The 15,778-nt window shown below is 43.1% G+C and overlaps 1 protein-coding gene across 1 annotated transcript in view; it reads right to left on the bottom strand.

Annotated features, from left to right (window-relative positions):
- Positions 1 to 14,290, bottom strand: part of scn4aa (sodium channel, voltage-gated, type IV, alpha, a) — a 41,735-nt gene extending 27,445 nt beyond the window's left edge. Inside the window, exons 1-10 of the mRNA XM_089121966.1 lie at positions 14,011 to 14,290; positions 12,742 to 12,905; positions 12,596 to 12,676; positions 12,160 to 12,288; positions 11,175 to 11,266; positions 4,784 to 5,038; positions 2,244 to 2,307; positions 1,918 to 2,059; positions 1,629 to 1,823; positions 1,298 to 1,456 (exon numbers count right to left, since the gene is read on the bottom strand). Of these exons, the coding sequence (XP_088978092.1) occupies positions 1,298 to 1,456; positions 1,629 to 1,823; positions 1,918 to 2,059; positions 2,244 to 2,307; positions 4,784 to 5,038; positions 11,175 to 11,266; positions 12,160 to 12,288; positions 12,596 to 12,676; positions 12,742 to 12,905; positions 14,011 to 14,262 (1,533 nt within the window). The 5' untranslated portion in view covers positions 14,263 to 14,290. The remainder of the gene's footprint in view (positions 1 to 1,297; positions 1,457 to 1,628; positions 1,824 to 1,917; positions 2,060 to 2,243; positions 2,308 to 4,783; positions 5,039 to 11,174; positions 11,267 to 12,159; positions 12,289 to 12,595; positions 12,677 to 12,741; positions 12,906 to 14,010) is intronic.
- Positions 14,291 to 15,778: the final 1,488 nt, after the last annotated feature.

The raw sequence follows: 15,778 nt of genomic DNA, 5'->3' as shown, positions 1-15,778 counted from the left end.
CTCACTCATAAATACTTCATTACTGGATAAATCAGCGTTTTTGAAGGAATCTTTTTTGAATGAATGATACATTTATTAACAGTCAATTGTTGCCACCTGGTATAACTGTTTTCTGAAGTGCCAAGTTCCTTTTAAAAGTTAATTTGCACTATTTTAATCACCTCTGTAGACATCAGTGTTGTTATCCGAACTATAAACTTTTATCTCAGGACTCCTGTGATGATAAGAATATTGCAGTGGTGGAGGAAGTACTGAATCTCAGTACTTAAGTAAAAGTATAAATAACCAGATAAACATTTACTTTAGTAAAAGTAGAAGTAACAAAATGACAACCATATTTAAGTAAAAAGTAAAAGGTACCTGATTTTAAATGTACTTTAAGTATTAAAAGTAAAAGTACTTGCATAACAATTTATTCTCTTAATGTCTATTTTCTAATGATTAATAAAACATTTAATTCTAACTCATTCAACCTAATACTCCTATAATGATGTTCAATAATGATGGAAAAAAATTGTCGTCACCATTTCTGAAACAAGCTTGCAATTAGGCAATAGTACACATCATTCTCATCCTTACTATATGTTAATAACTATGTTTGGTAGTAAACGCGATTCATTTATAATGTAATTCTGAACCTCTTGGCTTGCCATAATCCCAACCAAACGTATATTACACACGGTGTGTTTCCTATGCACGTAAAAACAAATTTTCGCGTATAAATTGCACGATAAACGCACTGCGTGCGAGACACATTTAGTGTGACCGGGTTGATATATCTATCAACCAAACGTCACTGGTGAGACAAACGTGCAACGGACGGATGGTCAGATTACGTTTTGGCAGGGGAAAAACTCATAAGAAAATGTAATGAAAATGTAACAAAAGTTGTAGAAATGTAGTGCAGTAGAAAGTATAATAATTGCTGCAAAATGTAATGAAGTAAAAGTAAAACGTATGCACTATTTATTCTACTTAGGTAAAGATACGTGAAAAATGTACTTAAGTAAAGTAACAAAGTAATTGTACTTCGTTACATTCCACCACTGGAATATTGGCAACATAGAAATAACAATACAGTGTGGTTGAAAAGTTTGAATGTTCTGGTGTGATTTTTCCAAAGGTTTAATAGACACAGGTGGCATGGGTGAGATCTGTTAGCGATTAATCGTGCAGCTTGAGTATTTTGTACTTTTAAGTCTACTTGAAATTGTAATGGAATAAAAAGTATTATTTTTACAATGTAAAATTGTAAACATATTTTTTAAATACTCCTGATCTGAAAGCTTTCCTTCACCTCTCTGTCAGAGGAGACTCTGTTGATGACGAGGCGAGGCACAATCCGGCCATTACAGTCCTTTATGGCATCATCGCCGTCAAGACTGTGCAGGGAACCTGTCCTGTTTGACCCTCGACTTTGAGTTGTCTGACTGGCCAAAGATGCTTTACTGCCTTCCTGTAATTTGTGATATCAATAAACCACTATATAACAACATATCAGTGTGATATGTATCAATATGACGTGCATCAACAAGTTTTGATATGCATTACACATTAGCAACTGAATCTGTTCATTTTAAAGAATGTAACCATATTTGAATGTGAAATCATTATGGTAGTCACCTGACCTCTTGGTTCCTGAGCTGCTCTAGCAATCTTTGAAACTTCTCTTCTTTCTCAATGGCCTCAGCCAAGGTGGCCGCATTCTGCTCATCATATGCCATCGCAACCACAGCCAAGATCAGATTGATGAGGTAGAAAGAGCCCAGGAAGATGACCACCACAAAGAAGATCATGTAGGTCTTCCCAGCAGCACGAAGGGTCTAAATCAGATAGAAAAGATGGAATTTAATTCGCTTACGCTACTGTATTCCAACAGATGAACAGACATAAAAACAACTACTGTGGTTAACGGACCAACTGGAAGAGATTCTCCCAATAGTCCTGAGTCATGACTCTGAAGAGGGCAAGAAAGGCCCAGCCAAAGTTGTCATAGCTGGTGTAGCCATAATTTGGGTTTCGTCCAGCCTTCATACAAGTGTATCCTTCAGGGCACTTCCTATGAAAACATCAGACAACAAATGTCATTCATCTTTATCTTGTCAAACATAAATCTGTATTGCCTTTATGTGGCATTACAATTTGCTATCAGACATGAATGAAAGCACTTGATATTATAGACAGCCTATATTAAATTACAAGCATTTTCAATTACCGCTAAATAGGAATGAAAACACACTTACCCAGCATCAGAGCTGTTACCACATATTAAAGCATCTAAACTTTCTTCCAAAAAGTATTGGTTTTCTGAAAAGTATAACAAGTATACCAATTTTATAGTAGACAAATGGTACATTTGTCAAGTCATGTCGAACAAGATTGTATTTACGAGTTGAATGCACATGAACACCACTACAAAGTCATAAATACGACTGGAAAGCTCTCTATTTTATTTAGGCCTCAAAGAGCTTGACTGTTGTGATGTTATTTCTATGAAGAGGTGCCTCAATTTTTGGTCAAGATCTTGTATTGACAATGCAAGAGTCCAGCACTCTATAAAGTCTCCTCCAGCACAACCCAAAGACTTTCAGTGAATTTAAGATCTAGACTAGAAGTGCCAATTCATGTGTCAAAATGATTCGTTATTCTCACTCTTAACCTTTCTTTCACAATTTGAGACTGATGGATCTTGACAGTAATCTAAACAGCGACTTTTTTTCTTGGCCGGGCAATGAATAACAATATATTACGTACCAATCAAGTTTACAGTGGCTTCATAAATTTATAATGTAAAAAGTAAAACGTAAAGCACATCTACGGAAGCCCTGAACCGCAACCTAAAAAAATAAATAAAAAATCTGTAGAAAAAAAAAAAAATCTGTAAAAAAAAAAAATCTGTAAAAAAAAAAAATCTGTAAAAAAACAAAAAAAAATCTAGCATTTCGAGATTAAAGTCGAAATGTTTCGAGATTAAAGTCGGAATGTTTCGAGATTAAAGTCGGAATGTTTCGAGATTAAAGTCGAAATGTTTCGAGATTAAAGTCGAAATGTTTCGAGATTAAAGTCGAAACATTGTGCATTCATAACAGTGCGCGTCCACTGGCTCAGAGCGCGCGCGCGTGTGTGTGTGTGTGTGAAGTCGAACTGCCATGGATAAACCCAAAATAGTAGCTTTTTACTTTTATCTGGGCTTTCAACAAAATTCTACACACGTCACACGTGCTAGTGGCAGTGTTTCTGAGGTGTTTTCGTGCTCGTCTAGTCAACACTATCTGGGTCGAGAACACAACAGTAACTGTTCGGTCTCCCTCTTCAACGTAAATACACCCTGGATACATTTTAAGTGCATCATTCTGTATCCAATCATTTGGCCGGATCCTGTGATTTCCTAAGATTTAATAACCACTTATGGTTGAGGAGAGATTCTCTGATATGATTGTAAAGCACTTTGAGTGTAGGCATATATGAAAGCGCTATATAAATGCCCTATTCATTCATTCATTCATAAAGCTGGATTTCTCCATCCAGTCTGAAAAGTGTTTTCCGTGTTGGTTTTCCTATAGGCTAAAGTCTATTCCGGCGTATTATATTTTATAACGATAAAGTAAGATAAGTAATTCCAACGCATTCTCATCCTTTAACGTCATATAGAACGCTAGTGACAAAACGGCGCTATACTACGCACATGGCACCCGTTATCGTTAATATAACACGTGCTGTGAGGGCTAAGTTTAGGTGTGGGGTAGGGTGTACGTGTCATATTCACGCTAAAGGATTTATAACGTCTTGGGTTCGCGTGTTATATTAACGATAAAGGGAGCCATGTGCGTAGTATAGCGCCGTTTTTGCATATAGCGTTCTATATGACGTTAAAGGATGAGAACGGGCTGGTAATTCAGATAAAAGTAAAAAGGTACTATTTTGTGTTTATCCATGGCAGTTCGACTTCACACGCACACGCGCGCGCTCTGAGCCAGTGGACGCGCACTGTTATGAATGCACAATGTTTCGACTTTAATCACGAAACATTTCGACTTTAATCACGAAACATTTCGACTTTAATCTCGAAACATTCCGACTTTAATCTCGAAACATTCCGACTTTAATCTCGAAACATTTCGACTTTAATCTCGAAATGCTAGATTTTAATTTTTTTTTTTTACAGATTTTTTTTTTTTTTTTACAGATTTTTTTTTTTTTTACTGGCTTTTTTTTTTTTTTAGGTTGCGGTTCAGGGCTTCCGTACACATCGGATGTACAGTGGCTTCACAAATTTATAACTTAATATGTAGAAAGTAAAGCACATCGGATGTACATTCTTTGTTTTTAATTAAGTAAAGTTTAAAGACCTATCTGTATTTTGTGAAGTTAATTAAGAGAAGGTACACCCCCACCTTGCTCTGACAAAAGCATCTTGAACGCACCTGACGTCGTAAACACTTCCCAACTCGTAAATACAAACTTTTTTGGAGGACTTGCACTAAAAGTTTATAGCAGACAATATATTTACATTTTCATTGTAGTATTTAAAAAAAAAACAGTGACTTGCAAAAAGAATCATTATATATTACTAATATTTCACACATTTTGTCTCAAAACACAGCTCAAATTACAATAAAAAACGCACAACACAGCTGTAAAAAATGTATACCAAAACCATTCTAATACTTTTCACATTTACAAAATTATTATTATCATTATTGTCCTGGAATTACAAGTACTGCTAGTAGCCTACGAATTGTAGTTGAGTTAAAAATTGAAAATAACCTTGATCTGAATTCACCTTCATTGTTTATGTATGCTTTGAAATCGAAAGTATCTGTGACGTTGAGGGTGGTGTCATTGGCCATGGTGGTATTGTAGACATCAAAGATGGTGCTGTTGGGAATGGGCCAACGGATGCACTTCTGACGTAGATTTCCCATGAACAGCTGCAGGCCAATGAGGGCAAATACAGCCAGTGCAAAGACAGTCAAAATCATTACGTCTACCATCTTCTTGACTGACTGAATCAAAGCCCCGACAATGGTTTTCAAACCTGAGCGGAAAGTACAAGGAGAGATTGAAACAAAATAACAATTAACCTTTTTGGTGTACGTTATGCATTTTTCAGACTTAGGGTGGGGGAAAAAATGCAATGCAAAGGTGTTATCATCAAAACCAAAAGTGTAAATAAATGTAGTTGCATCCAAAGACATTAAAAAAATACAAGTTAAAACATTTGCGCTTGTGTGGTTCTCTTACGAGAGGTTCTCTCGTATTGCGTAAGCTAGCTTACGCTACGGGAAAGATTCATCTTTGCTGAGAAGTTGAAGCCAAAAAATTATTCCATAATTTTGTAATCATTGTCAACGCAGTCTCTTCTGAGGCAGACCATGAGCGGGCTAGCTAGCGGCTCATTGGTTCGCTCAGAGAGAATGCACGAACCTATGGGAGAGCGGCGCTGAGTCCGCGGCCAATGAGCGGACGGCGCTCGCTTACTGCGTCACAGCCCGCCAAAAGGGGCGTGGCTACAGTGTATAAAGGTCGCTCTCCCAGCTCGTTCGTTGATTCTTATTCATTCAGCGAGCTACACGCATCCGCTGTCCTGGGAAGAAGCCGCCGTCGTTGAGAAGGCACCGTCTAGCGAGCTCCGGAGTCTGAGGAAGCCGGCCGTCTGCCACCTTCAGCCGCCCAGCAAGCTAGCGCCATCCGACGCGTATCCTTTTTACTATTCCATATTCCTAAAAGAGCCGAGCGTCTTTTTCAAGATGCCTCGAATTTCCTGCGGCTCATGCCGCTCTTCACTCGAGGAAGGAGACCGCTTCTGCGTTCTCTGTTTCGGAGTGGAACACGCAGAGCTCGCCCTCGCCAACGGAGGATGCGACCACTGCGAGGACCTGCCTCCGTCTTCCCTGCGGGCTCGACTACAGGCAGTCAGAACCGCTCCCGCGCCGCCTCTCACTTCGCCGCGGAAGAAGAAACGCCGCTCCCTGAGGCCGCCGGAGCCCCCTGCGGATCCATGTGGGCCGCCGCCGCCGCCCACCGACCGCTCTCCCTCTCCGCCCCTGCCGGACTTACAGTTGCCGCCGAATGGCCGCTCTGTCGCCTCCGACGACACCGCGGATGAGAAGGACTCTTGTTCGCTGCACCCTTCTGACAGCGAGGATTGGTCGTCGATCGGCTCATCGACGAGAGAGTCTGCGGGGACCCGCGCCGGCATCGAGGAGGAACTATCGCGCCTCCTTTCGCAGGCCATCTACCGCCTGGGTCTCGAGTGGTCTCCCCCCCCGAGCAACCACCGAACCGGCGCCCGGCCCCCGCCTGCAGCCGGGCTGCACCATTCCTGCCTGAGCTTCACTTCGAGCTCACTAAATCCTGGAATGCCCCTCTTTCGGCTCGTATCCGCTCCGAGGGGTCCGCTTCGCTCAGTGGACGGAGCCGCCGAGATGGGTTATACTGCCATGCTGCCCGCGCCTTTGACGCCGCCGAACAGGCCGCCTCAGCGCTGCATTCCATCCAGGCGCTCCAGAGCGACATCTTGTGCGAGATGGCGAACAGCGGTAGGAACCCGCCCATCCTTTCGGATCTGAGAAGCGTGACGGATCTTTCCCTTCGCGCCACTAAAGCCGCCGCACAAGCCTTGGGAAAATGCATGGCCGCCCTCGTTGTCACTGAGAGACACTTGTGGCTCACGCTCACCGATATGGGAGATTCAGAACGCGCCCTGTTCCTCAACGCGCCTATATCTCCTACCGGGCTCTTCGGATCTGCCGTCACGGGCATCGTTGACCGCTTCTCCGAGGTACAGAAAGCGACTCAGGCCATGAATCTGTTCTTGCCCCGCCGCTCTAGTTCTTCGACAGGCCGCTCTCATGAGCCTCCTGCCGGAACCCCACAGCAGCGCCCGCCTCAGCAAGCTCAGCAGCGCCCGCCTCAGCAAGCTCAGCAGCCCCAGCGTAGACAGGGCGGCCGCCCTCGCTCTCGCTCAGACAGCCGCCGCAGACAGCCTCCTCCCAGGGGGCCTCGACCCGAGATCGCGCTGAGGCCCGATCAACTGAAGTCTGCCTAGCACAGCTGAGAAAAGGACGGCTTTCTCCCGCTGCGGCCGGATCGCCGTAAAAGCTTCGCCCACTGTTAGTCCCCGTTTCACCGCTGACTGCAGTAGTGTTTACCGCCACAAACAAGCCGGTTTCCCTGCCCGCTTGCGAGCGTCTAAATGCCGTTTTCACGGCTACCCAGAGAGTTCACAAAAAGAGCATAAAAGCCTCAAGTGTAATAAATGTGCCCACAAGCATGTGCTCACGTACACACACAAGCACCTTATGCCCAGGGTCTCACAGAGCCCATTCTCACGGAGCGAGCTCTTTCCGCTCCAGTAGCAGAGAACATAAGCACGCCCACGAGCCCGTGCGCGTGTCCCCCCTCTGCCCGCTCTGTCACACGGCCCATAAAACTCCTCTCTGAGTGTAAGTCCCGTTGCCACCCACATTATAAGCGTGCCCACACACAGTGTCCAGCCCGCGATGTGCAGCAATCAGGGCGAAATCGCCATTCAACCGCTTACGAAGCGTGGGAAGCCATCCCCGGCATCTCCCCGTGGGTTTTTAGCATAATAAAGAATGGTTATCGATTACAGTTTCGTCGCCGCCCGCCACGCTCGCGCGTGCGGCTCGAATCCACTGTCAGCCGCCCGCTATGAACACGCTTCGCTTAGAAATAGCCAAGCTACTGCAGAAGGGCGCTATAGAGAGAGTCCCACCATCTATGACCGAGTCGGGGTTTTTACGGCCGTTATTTTCTGGTTCCCAAGAAAGACGGCGGCCTCAGGCCGATCTTAGATCTCAGGGCTTTGAACAAAGCGCTCATTAAGAGTCCGTTCAAAATGCTCACAGTCAGGAAACTCCTCGCGCACGTCCACCAGGGGGACTGGTTCATCTCTCTAGACCTGAAAGACGCCTATTTTCAGATCCAGATAAGCCCTCATCACAGGCCATTCCTACGTTTCGCCTTCGAGGGCCAAGTTTATCAGTATGCCGTTCTCTCGTTCGGCCTATCCTTAGCACCCCGTACGTTCACGAAGTGCATGGATACAGTGCTCGCCCCCCTGCTAAGTCAGGGGCTGCGCATACTGAATTATCTGGACGACTGGCTGATTCTAGCAGATTCCCAGACGGAGCTGCTGTCGCACCGCACAGTTCTCCTCAACCATCTGGAAGCGCTGAGACTCTCTGTCAACTGGACAAAGAGCTCTCTCCAGCCCGGTCAAACTATTTCGTTCCTTGGAATAGATTTGAACTCTATCACGATGACGGCTCGCTTATCCACACAGCGCGCGCGCCGTGTTCAGCGACTGGCCGCCTCGTTTCAGATGGGTACCCATACATCCCTGAAATCGCTTCAGAGGATGCTGGGTCATATGGCTTCAGCCTCCGCTGTGCTACAGCTGGGTCTTCTGCACATGCGCCCCCTTCAACTCTGGTTAAAGAGCCGCGTATCCCACCACGAGTGGACGACGGGCCGCCAGATGATCAGGATTACTCAGACATGTATCACTGCACTGCAGCCATGGGCAGTAAGCGAGTGGTTTCAGAGGGGCGTTACCATGGGAACCTTCTCTCGCCAGAAAGTTATCTCGACAGACGCATCCAACTCGGGTTGGGGAGCGGTTTGCGAGGGCTCACCGGCCGCCGGCCAGTGGTCGAGCCACGAGAGTTCCTTACACATAAACTGTCTGGAAATGATCGCGGTCGAGAACGCGCTGCTGTGCTTCCTCCCGCGCATAAACGGTCACCACGTCCTGATTCGCTCCGACAATATGGCCGTGGTATCATACATCAACCGTCAGGGCGGCGTCAGATCCAAGAATCTCTTCATCTGACACGCCGCATCCTATTGTGGTCCCAGAGTCACCTGCTATCGCTCAGAGCGACGCACGTGCGGGGCCATCTGAACGACGGTCCAGACAGGCTGTCCAGGAACCCGGTCTCCCCCGGAGAATGGTCCCTGCACACTCAAACAGTCCTAACACTGTGGCGCCTATTCGGCAGAGCGGAGATATATCTTTTCGCGTCAGAAGAGAACGCTCACTGCCCAATATTCTTTCAAAGAGCGAGGACGCGCTAGCCTAGGATTGGCCCCGCCGCCCGCTCTATGCTTCCCCCGTTTTCTCTGCTACCGCAGGTCATTCAGAGAATCAGGGACTCACGCCACTCGGTGCTCCTCATAGCCCCGCGCTGGGAGAATCAGATTTGGTTCCCGGAGCTAACGCGGCTGTCACAGACAGCCCCGTGGCCCATTCCAATCAGAACAGATCTCCTCACTCAAGCCCGCGGCTCGATCTGGCATCCCCATCCACAGCGCTGGGCGCTTCATGCATGGGTGACCAACGACTACGCGTCGAATTGCCAGAAGGGGTTTTGAACACGATCAAACACGCCAGAACGGATTCTACCAGAAAGCTCTATGCTGCAAAATGGTCTGTGTTCTCCAAATGATGCACCGACAAGAATTTGGACCCACGGACGTGCGAGGTTTCGTCTTTGCTAGTGTTCCTTCAGGAGATGCTGGATAAGGGCAGGTCCCCATCCACTCTTAAGGTTTACGTGGCAGCCGTCGCGGCGTTCGTTGAACCCCGGCGCGCCCAGTCTCTGGGCAAAGACGAGCTAATCATCCGCTTCCTCAGGGGAGCCAGAAGGATGAACCCCCCTCGCCCCCTACGGTGCCGGTCTGGGATCTTTCTATAGTTCTAGAAGCTCTGAAAGCCCCACCGTTTGAACCACTTGAGTCCGTGGAGCTAAAATACCTCTCGTTAAAAACCGTTCTTCTGACGGCTCTCGCCTCAGTAAAACGCGTGGGGGACATTCACGCGCTGTCTTCGAGCGCCGCGTGCCTAGAGTTTGGACCGAGTGACTCCTTAGTCATTCTAAAGCCTAGACACGGTTATGTTCCAAAAGCGATTGGTACCCCTTTCAGGGCGCAAGTGATCTCTCTATCGGCGCTGCCTGCATCCGTTAGCGAACGTGACGCTGACCGCCTCTGCCCGGTTCGGGCTATCAGAGTGTACACTACACGCGTTGCCGCGTTCAGACGCTCGGAGCAGCTGTTTGTGTCGTTCGGTGGCCGCACCAAGGGACTAGCCGCCTCGAAACAGACCCTATCCAGGTGGATAGTAGACGCGATTGCCTCTGCTTATGCCGCTAAAGACCTGCCTTGCCCGCTGGGCATCAGGGCTCATTCCACCAGAGGCATGGCCTCATCGTGGGCATGGTCCTGCGGGATTTCCATCCACGACATTTGTGTGGCTGCGGGATGGGCCTCCCCCTCCACTTTTGTCAGTTTTATAACTTGGAAGTTCCAGCCTTACAGGCTAAAATTCTGGCGGTCTAGTACTCACAGCCCTCCTATAGAAGCCGCACTATCGGGAGTTCCATCACAACCGGCTCACCCCTTGTGTTCCCCTATGTGCTTATGCATTAGCCTACACATCACGGCCCGCCTTCGCCGGCCGCCTTGGGCGTTTTTGCACTAGATGATAACGGCCGCTATGTTGGCCGCCGTATTATCTTCATCCACTTATAGATTCCCCCGGTGTTCCCCTGGGATGCTTAGTGGTTACTTAGCGCGCACGGCGTTGACCAGGTGTTCCCGTAGCGTAAGCTAGCTTACGCAATACGAGAGAACCTCTCGTAAGAGAACGAATCGGTTACCTAACGTAACCTCGGTTCTCTCTAGATGAGGGAACGAGTATTGCGTTCCCGGCCGTGCTTGCGCCACTAGCGTTTCGCTTCATGCTACAGAATCAACGAACGAGCTGGGAGAGCGACCTTTATACACTGTAGCCACGCCCCTTTTGGCGGGCTGTGACGCAGTAAGCGAGCGCCGTCCGCTCATTGGCCGCGGACTCAGCGCCGCTCTCCCATAGGTTCGTGCATTCTCTCTGAGCGAACCAATGAGCCGCTAGCTAGCCCGCTCATGGTCTGCCTCAGAAGAGACTGCGTTGACAATGATTACAAAATTATGGAATAATTTTTTGGCTTCAACTTCTCAGCAAAGATGAATCTTTCCCGTAGCGTAAGCTAGCTTACGCAATACTCGTTCCCTCATCTAGAGAGAACCGAGGTTACGTTAGGTAACCGATTCGTTTCGTGCTTTTCATTTGTGTGTGCCTTATAAAGAATTGTAGCGTTACATACCAGGGATAACTGTGATTGTTTTGAGAGCTCGAAGCACACGAAACGTCCTCAGTGCTGACACATTACCAAGGTCTACAAACTCTGTGATGTACCTAGAAATCAAATCAAACCACAAATCAGTGTCAAATAGGCACAACAGACAACACCAGCAACAATATGACTGAAATAAACAAAACATAACATTTATATGGTGCTTTTGCATCCTTTTTTAGTCCAACATTTTTTTTAGTAACACTTTATTTTAAGGTGACATATTTACACGTTCTATAGTAATAACAGTAAATTATGCATAATTACAAGAAACTAATCCTAAACAAAACACTAACCATAACCCTATAGTAAGTACATATAGTTAATTAATATTAGTCTGTACTTATTTGAGTAAGTACAATGTAACTAACTACATCACCTTAAAATAAAGGGGTTTCTTGGAATCAACAGGCTTTAGCATCTCACATTTGGTTAAACATTATTTTACATAGTGTATACTTATAGTTACCAAAGAAAGCACTTTAAAAGTGACTACATGGGTTAAGGTTAGCTTTACTGCTAGGTTCAGGGTTAGTACCTAGTTATAACCCAGTTATTGTAATTGTAAACTGTGTAAAAGTGTAAAATTAAGTGCTACTCTTATTTTTTATTCCACAGTATAAAGAAATATTAGTATAAATAAAGTTGTACAGGTTTAGAAAGATACAATTTCAAGATTCAAAAGATATTATTCCTCTAATCATTTCTTTGTGTTAGCTGTTCCTGGCAGTGGAAAGTGATTGGTTTTTATATGTTTTATATTTAGAACTGTCAACCAATGTGGCCAAGTGGAAGCATTAGCTGATAGTCACTGAGAAGGTGTCTGAAAGATACATTGCAAAACATTAGATCAAAGAAACACTCTTAATACCAGTTGTGTGTGTGTGTATAATTCAATCGCTAGCTTATGTGTGTGTATTGAAGTTAATGTATATATGTGAAATGAAATACTCACGCCATGCTAATCACCATGAAATCAAGCCAGTTCCATGGATCACGTAGGAATGTGAAAGGTCCTATGCAGAAGCCTCGTGACAAAAGTTTGATTGTTGCTTCAAAGGTATATATACCAGTAAAAACATACCTACAATAACAAATAAGTAAACAGAAATAGATATGTTTCTTGTGAATTCATTAATTATCATAAGAAGGTGTTTCAGAGTCACAATTATATAATACTAGTATTAATACTGAACTATACAACATGTTTGGGATATATTTAAGATACAAATATTAAAAAAAATGAAATATAAATAAATAAACCACCAATAAATGTGTTGATATTTCATAAACTTGTTTTATTTACTGTCCAATCTTTCATTTCTCCAAAATTATTTGAGAGTTCTGCTAGAACTAAAAATGTGTGTGTTGACACACAAGGCAAATCTTACTCGACTGTTTTACTCCAGGCTGGAGGGTTACTCATTGTCATGAACACGCAGTTGGAAAGGATGGTGATCATGATGAACATACTAAAATATTTGAAGCAAAGTCAAGGTAAATATGACAAACAACTCTGTATTACTGTATCAATCACAACAAAATGATGATTGTTATCAAAATGATGGCTTGAGAAGGATATGAATGTATAAGAATTTTGATGGCTCCTCTTCTGACAAGACTAAAAGGACTGATACAAAGCAATGCTGGTTCAGCTGAAAATCTGTAGATTGTGTTTCCCTTGCTTATGACAATAAACGTCTGCAAATGAGAAAGAGGTTAACACAAAGGCAACTTGAAAATCATTTATAGACACTAGGGGTGGGTGATATACCGCTAGACATGATTAACCGGTAGGAATTTGTCAACCGGTAGAGATTTTGGACAAATAACTCTGAGCACATTTAGATTGATAATTTCCAAAAATTATTTCCTGATTTACCAGTTTACAAACAAATCAATAACCTTGCAATGCAAGTAAACCACGTTTACAAGACTATTAAAAACTGGTTATTTCCAGATGGTGGTGACATCAAAATGTAAGCATATTACACTCAGAGTATTCTATGTATTATGGGAGTGTGAAGCTAAATAATGGGCACATGAAGCCGCTGCTCATAAAATGCGTGAGTGTTTTTTGCAGACTAACTGGGCTTGAACTGGTAAATACACATACTTATGTGTCAACGTGACCATGTCTTTGCAGGTAAACACAGTCATTTATGTCATTTATGAAACTCTCTGCTCTTCAAAAAATCACTTTTTTATCTTTCAAAAGAATAAATGTATATTTAATTTACACAGTGAAGACTATGCAGTGTTTTTTATACATTTGATTACTTTATACAAATTATGTACTAATTCGATTCTTTGTTCTTTCTTTATCACTGTTTATTTAACAGTTCATTTTGTTGTTTTACAAACCCTAGTTTATAATTTGATTCGTTTTCAGCTGTTCCCTAATTAGTTATCTTTGTTTTCTAACAGTATACAGTATATCTGCCTGTGTTTTTAGTCTTGTTGGTTCTCGTTTATGCTATCGTTATTAAAGTCTTTTCAGCATTAGTCGTCTTCATCGTGCTCTTTCACATGCACACCACTCAGCAGAGAGTGACAATTTTCTTTTCTTCAGTAAGCTTGAGCTTTTTTTTACTTAGGCTATTAGTTTTTTTGTGATATTGAATGATATTCAATAGAATCAAAACATTTTATATAAAAAAAAAACTTATTTAAAGCAAAAACAACTATATCGTGATGTATATCGTTACTCATACCGTGATTTGGTCATATCGCCCACCCCAGACGAACACAGGTTTAGGTTTAAAAAAAGGGCAATCTATTTAACATTTATGGGTGTGAGACTGACTTTCTGTGCTTTATAGAAGGGGTCTAGATCCTCCAGAGGCGTGTTGAGGAGATCCTTCGATGGTTCACCATAGATCATGGGCAGACAATTTCCTGCCTCCAGATCATTGCTCGGTGCCAGTGGTTCCTCCTCATCTCCGTCTACTTCCTCCCTGGTGCTCCTCTCCTGGATGAGCCTTTCGATCTCCGCCAGTGACTCTGGGGTGAATTTGCGTAACGTGTATGAGCCTGTGCGAGGGACAAGGCTTGCCATCTTGGCATCGCGAAGAGATACCACCTCAACGGGGAATCTCTACACCAAGCTCCCTAAAGAAAGAGAGGAATTTTAATTATGATATACAGTATGTTACCATGGACTTCATATATGGAAGTTATATTATGTGTAAGTGCATTTTGAGGAAAAATTTAATTAAAATAAATAACTTTCTCCATTTCAAAGCTGGCTTGCATTTGACTTCTGCGGGTGTATAGCAAGAGATTCAAAAAATGCAAAAGCATTTTATTCAGAGTCAAATATCTATAAGAAGCCTATTTAGCACTTTATACAATACATTATACAATGTTAATGTTATAAAATGTATCAATTATGAAACAAATTTAAGCTGTAAACCAGCTCTACAGAAGATACAAGGGTCATATCCAGCTCAAGTTCGTTGTTTCAATTAAGGTTCAGTAACTGAATAAGTGACCAGAAGTGTAAAAATTGCAAATGATGTCACCAAGTGTGGTTTGACTTGCACATGAACCCCAAAGAACACCAACCAAACAAATTAAAATCTGATGTCTTGGGTGTGAACCAAAAGCTATGGTGTGTAAGTACCATAAATTTAAAAATAAAATTTCGATTTTCATGCACTAAATTACAAGTTTTTTGGGGGCGTTCATGACTAAACTTGTATGGGTGTGCATTCTCTTGTCTGGGACAGTGTTTCCTCTCACTGACATCCTTGTTTAATAACATCTCCTTGTGGTCATTAATACAACTGCAAAACCCTCAGTCATTGCTGTTATATGCATGATATCAAAACATCATAAGCCTACACAAAATGTACTTTGTATAAGATGTGCATTATTAAATGGTAAAAAAACTTAAGATAGGTTTTGGAAACAAATTTCTGTGCCACCGGTTATACAGAATGGAAAAGACAGAAAGGAAATAATGATGTAGTGAGAAATATTGAGCAGAGACTCAAGGGGTAAAAACACCTATTGCACATTTTATTCAGAAGCCCAAACTGAGCAAATATATGTAATTTATGATCAAAGCTCTGTAGTTTTAATTGTGAGGGGAAAAAAAAAACATATAATGCAATGCAATACAATAATGATAGAGAGATGAACAAAAAAACGTTACTCAAAAGCCTGATGCATTTGATAATTAAAAATGAATAAGGGATAGTCAAGTAATCCTTCAAAAACTTCAAAAAGTTGCTTAAGTCCAGTAAATGTTCATCTTGAAATATTACAGGCAATATAGAAGTTATTCTCACGTTTACTAAAATGTGATTTTACAGTGAAAAAAAAAAACACACAAAAAAAAAACACGAGTTCCTGAACTGAATTTTTGTGCAATTTCTGTGAAGAATAATAGTGAATAATAGTTACTTAATAAAAACCGACAACGAAACTATAAATCAGACAAAAGAAGGAAGTAGTAGAGGTAAAACAGTTTTTTTCAGCAAGCAAAGCTGATAATTTGGAGGCCTTAGAAATGTGCATATCAAATATGATACTGTATTCTATATAACAAGGTTAAAGGGTTAGTTAGT

This window comes from Pimephales promelas, chromosome 17, assembly GCF_988280905.1.
Source record: "Pimephales promelas chromosome 17, fPimPro1.hap1.1, whole genome shotgun sequence".
In the NCBI taxonomy this organism is placed as follows: Eukaryota; Metazoa; Chordata; class Actinopteri; order Cypriniformes; family Leuciscidae; genus Pimephales; species Pimephales promelas.
This window is presented reverse-complemented; position numbering and strand designations above follow the sequence as displayed.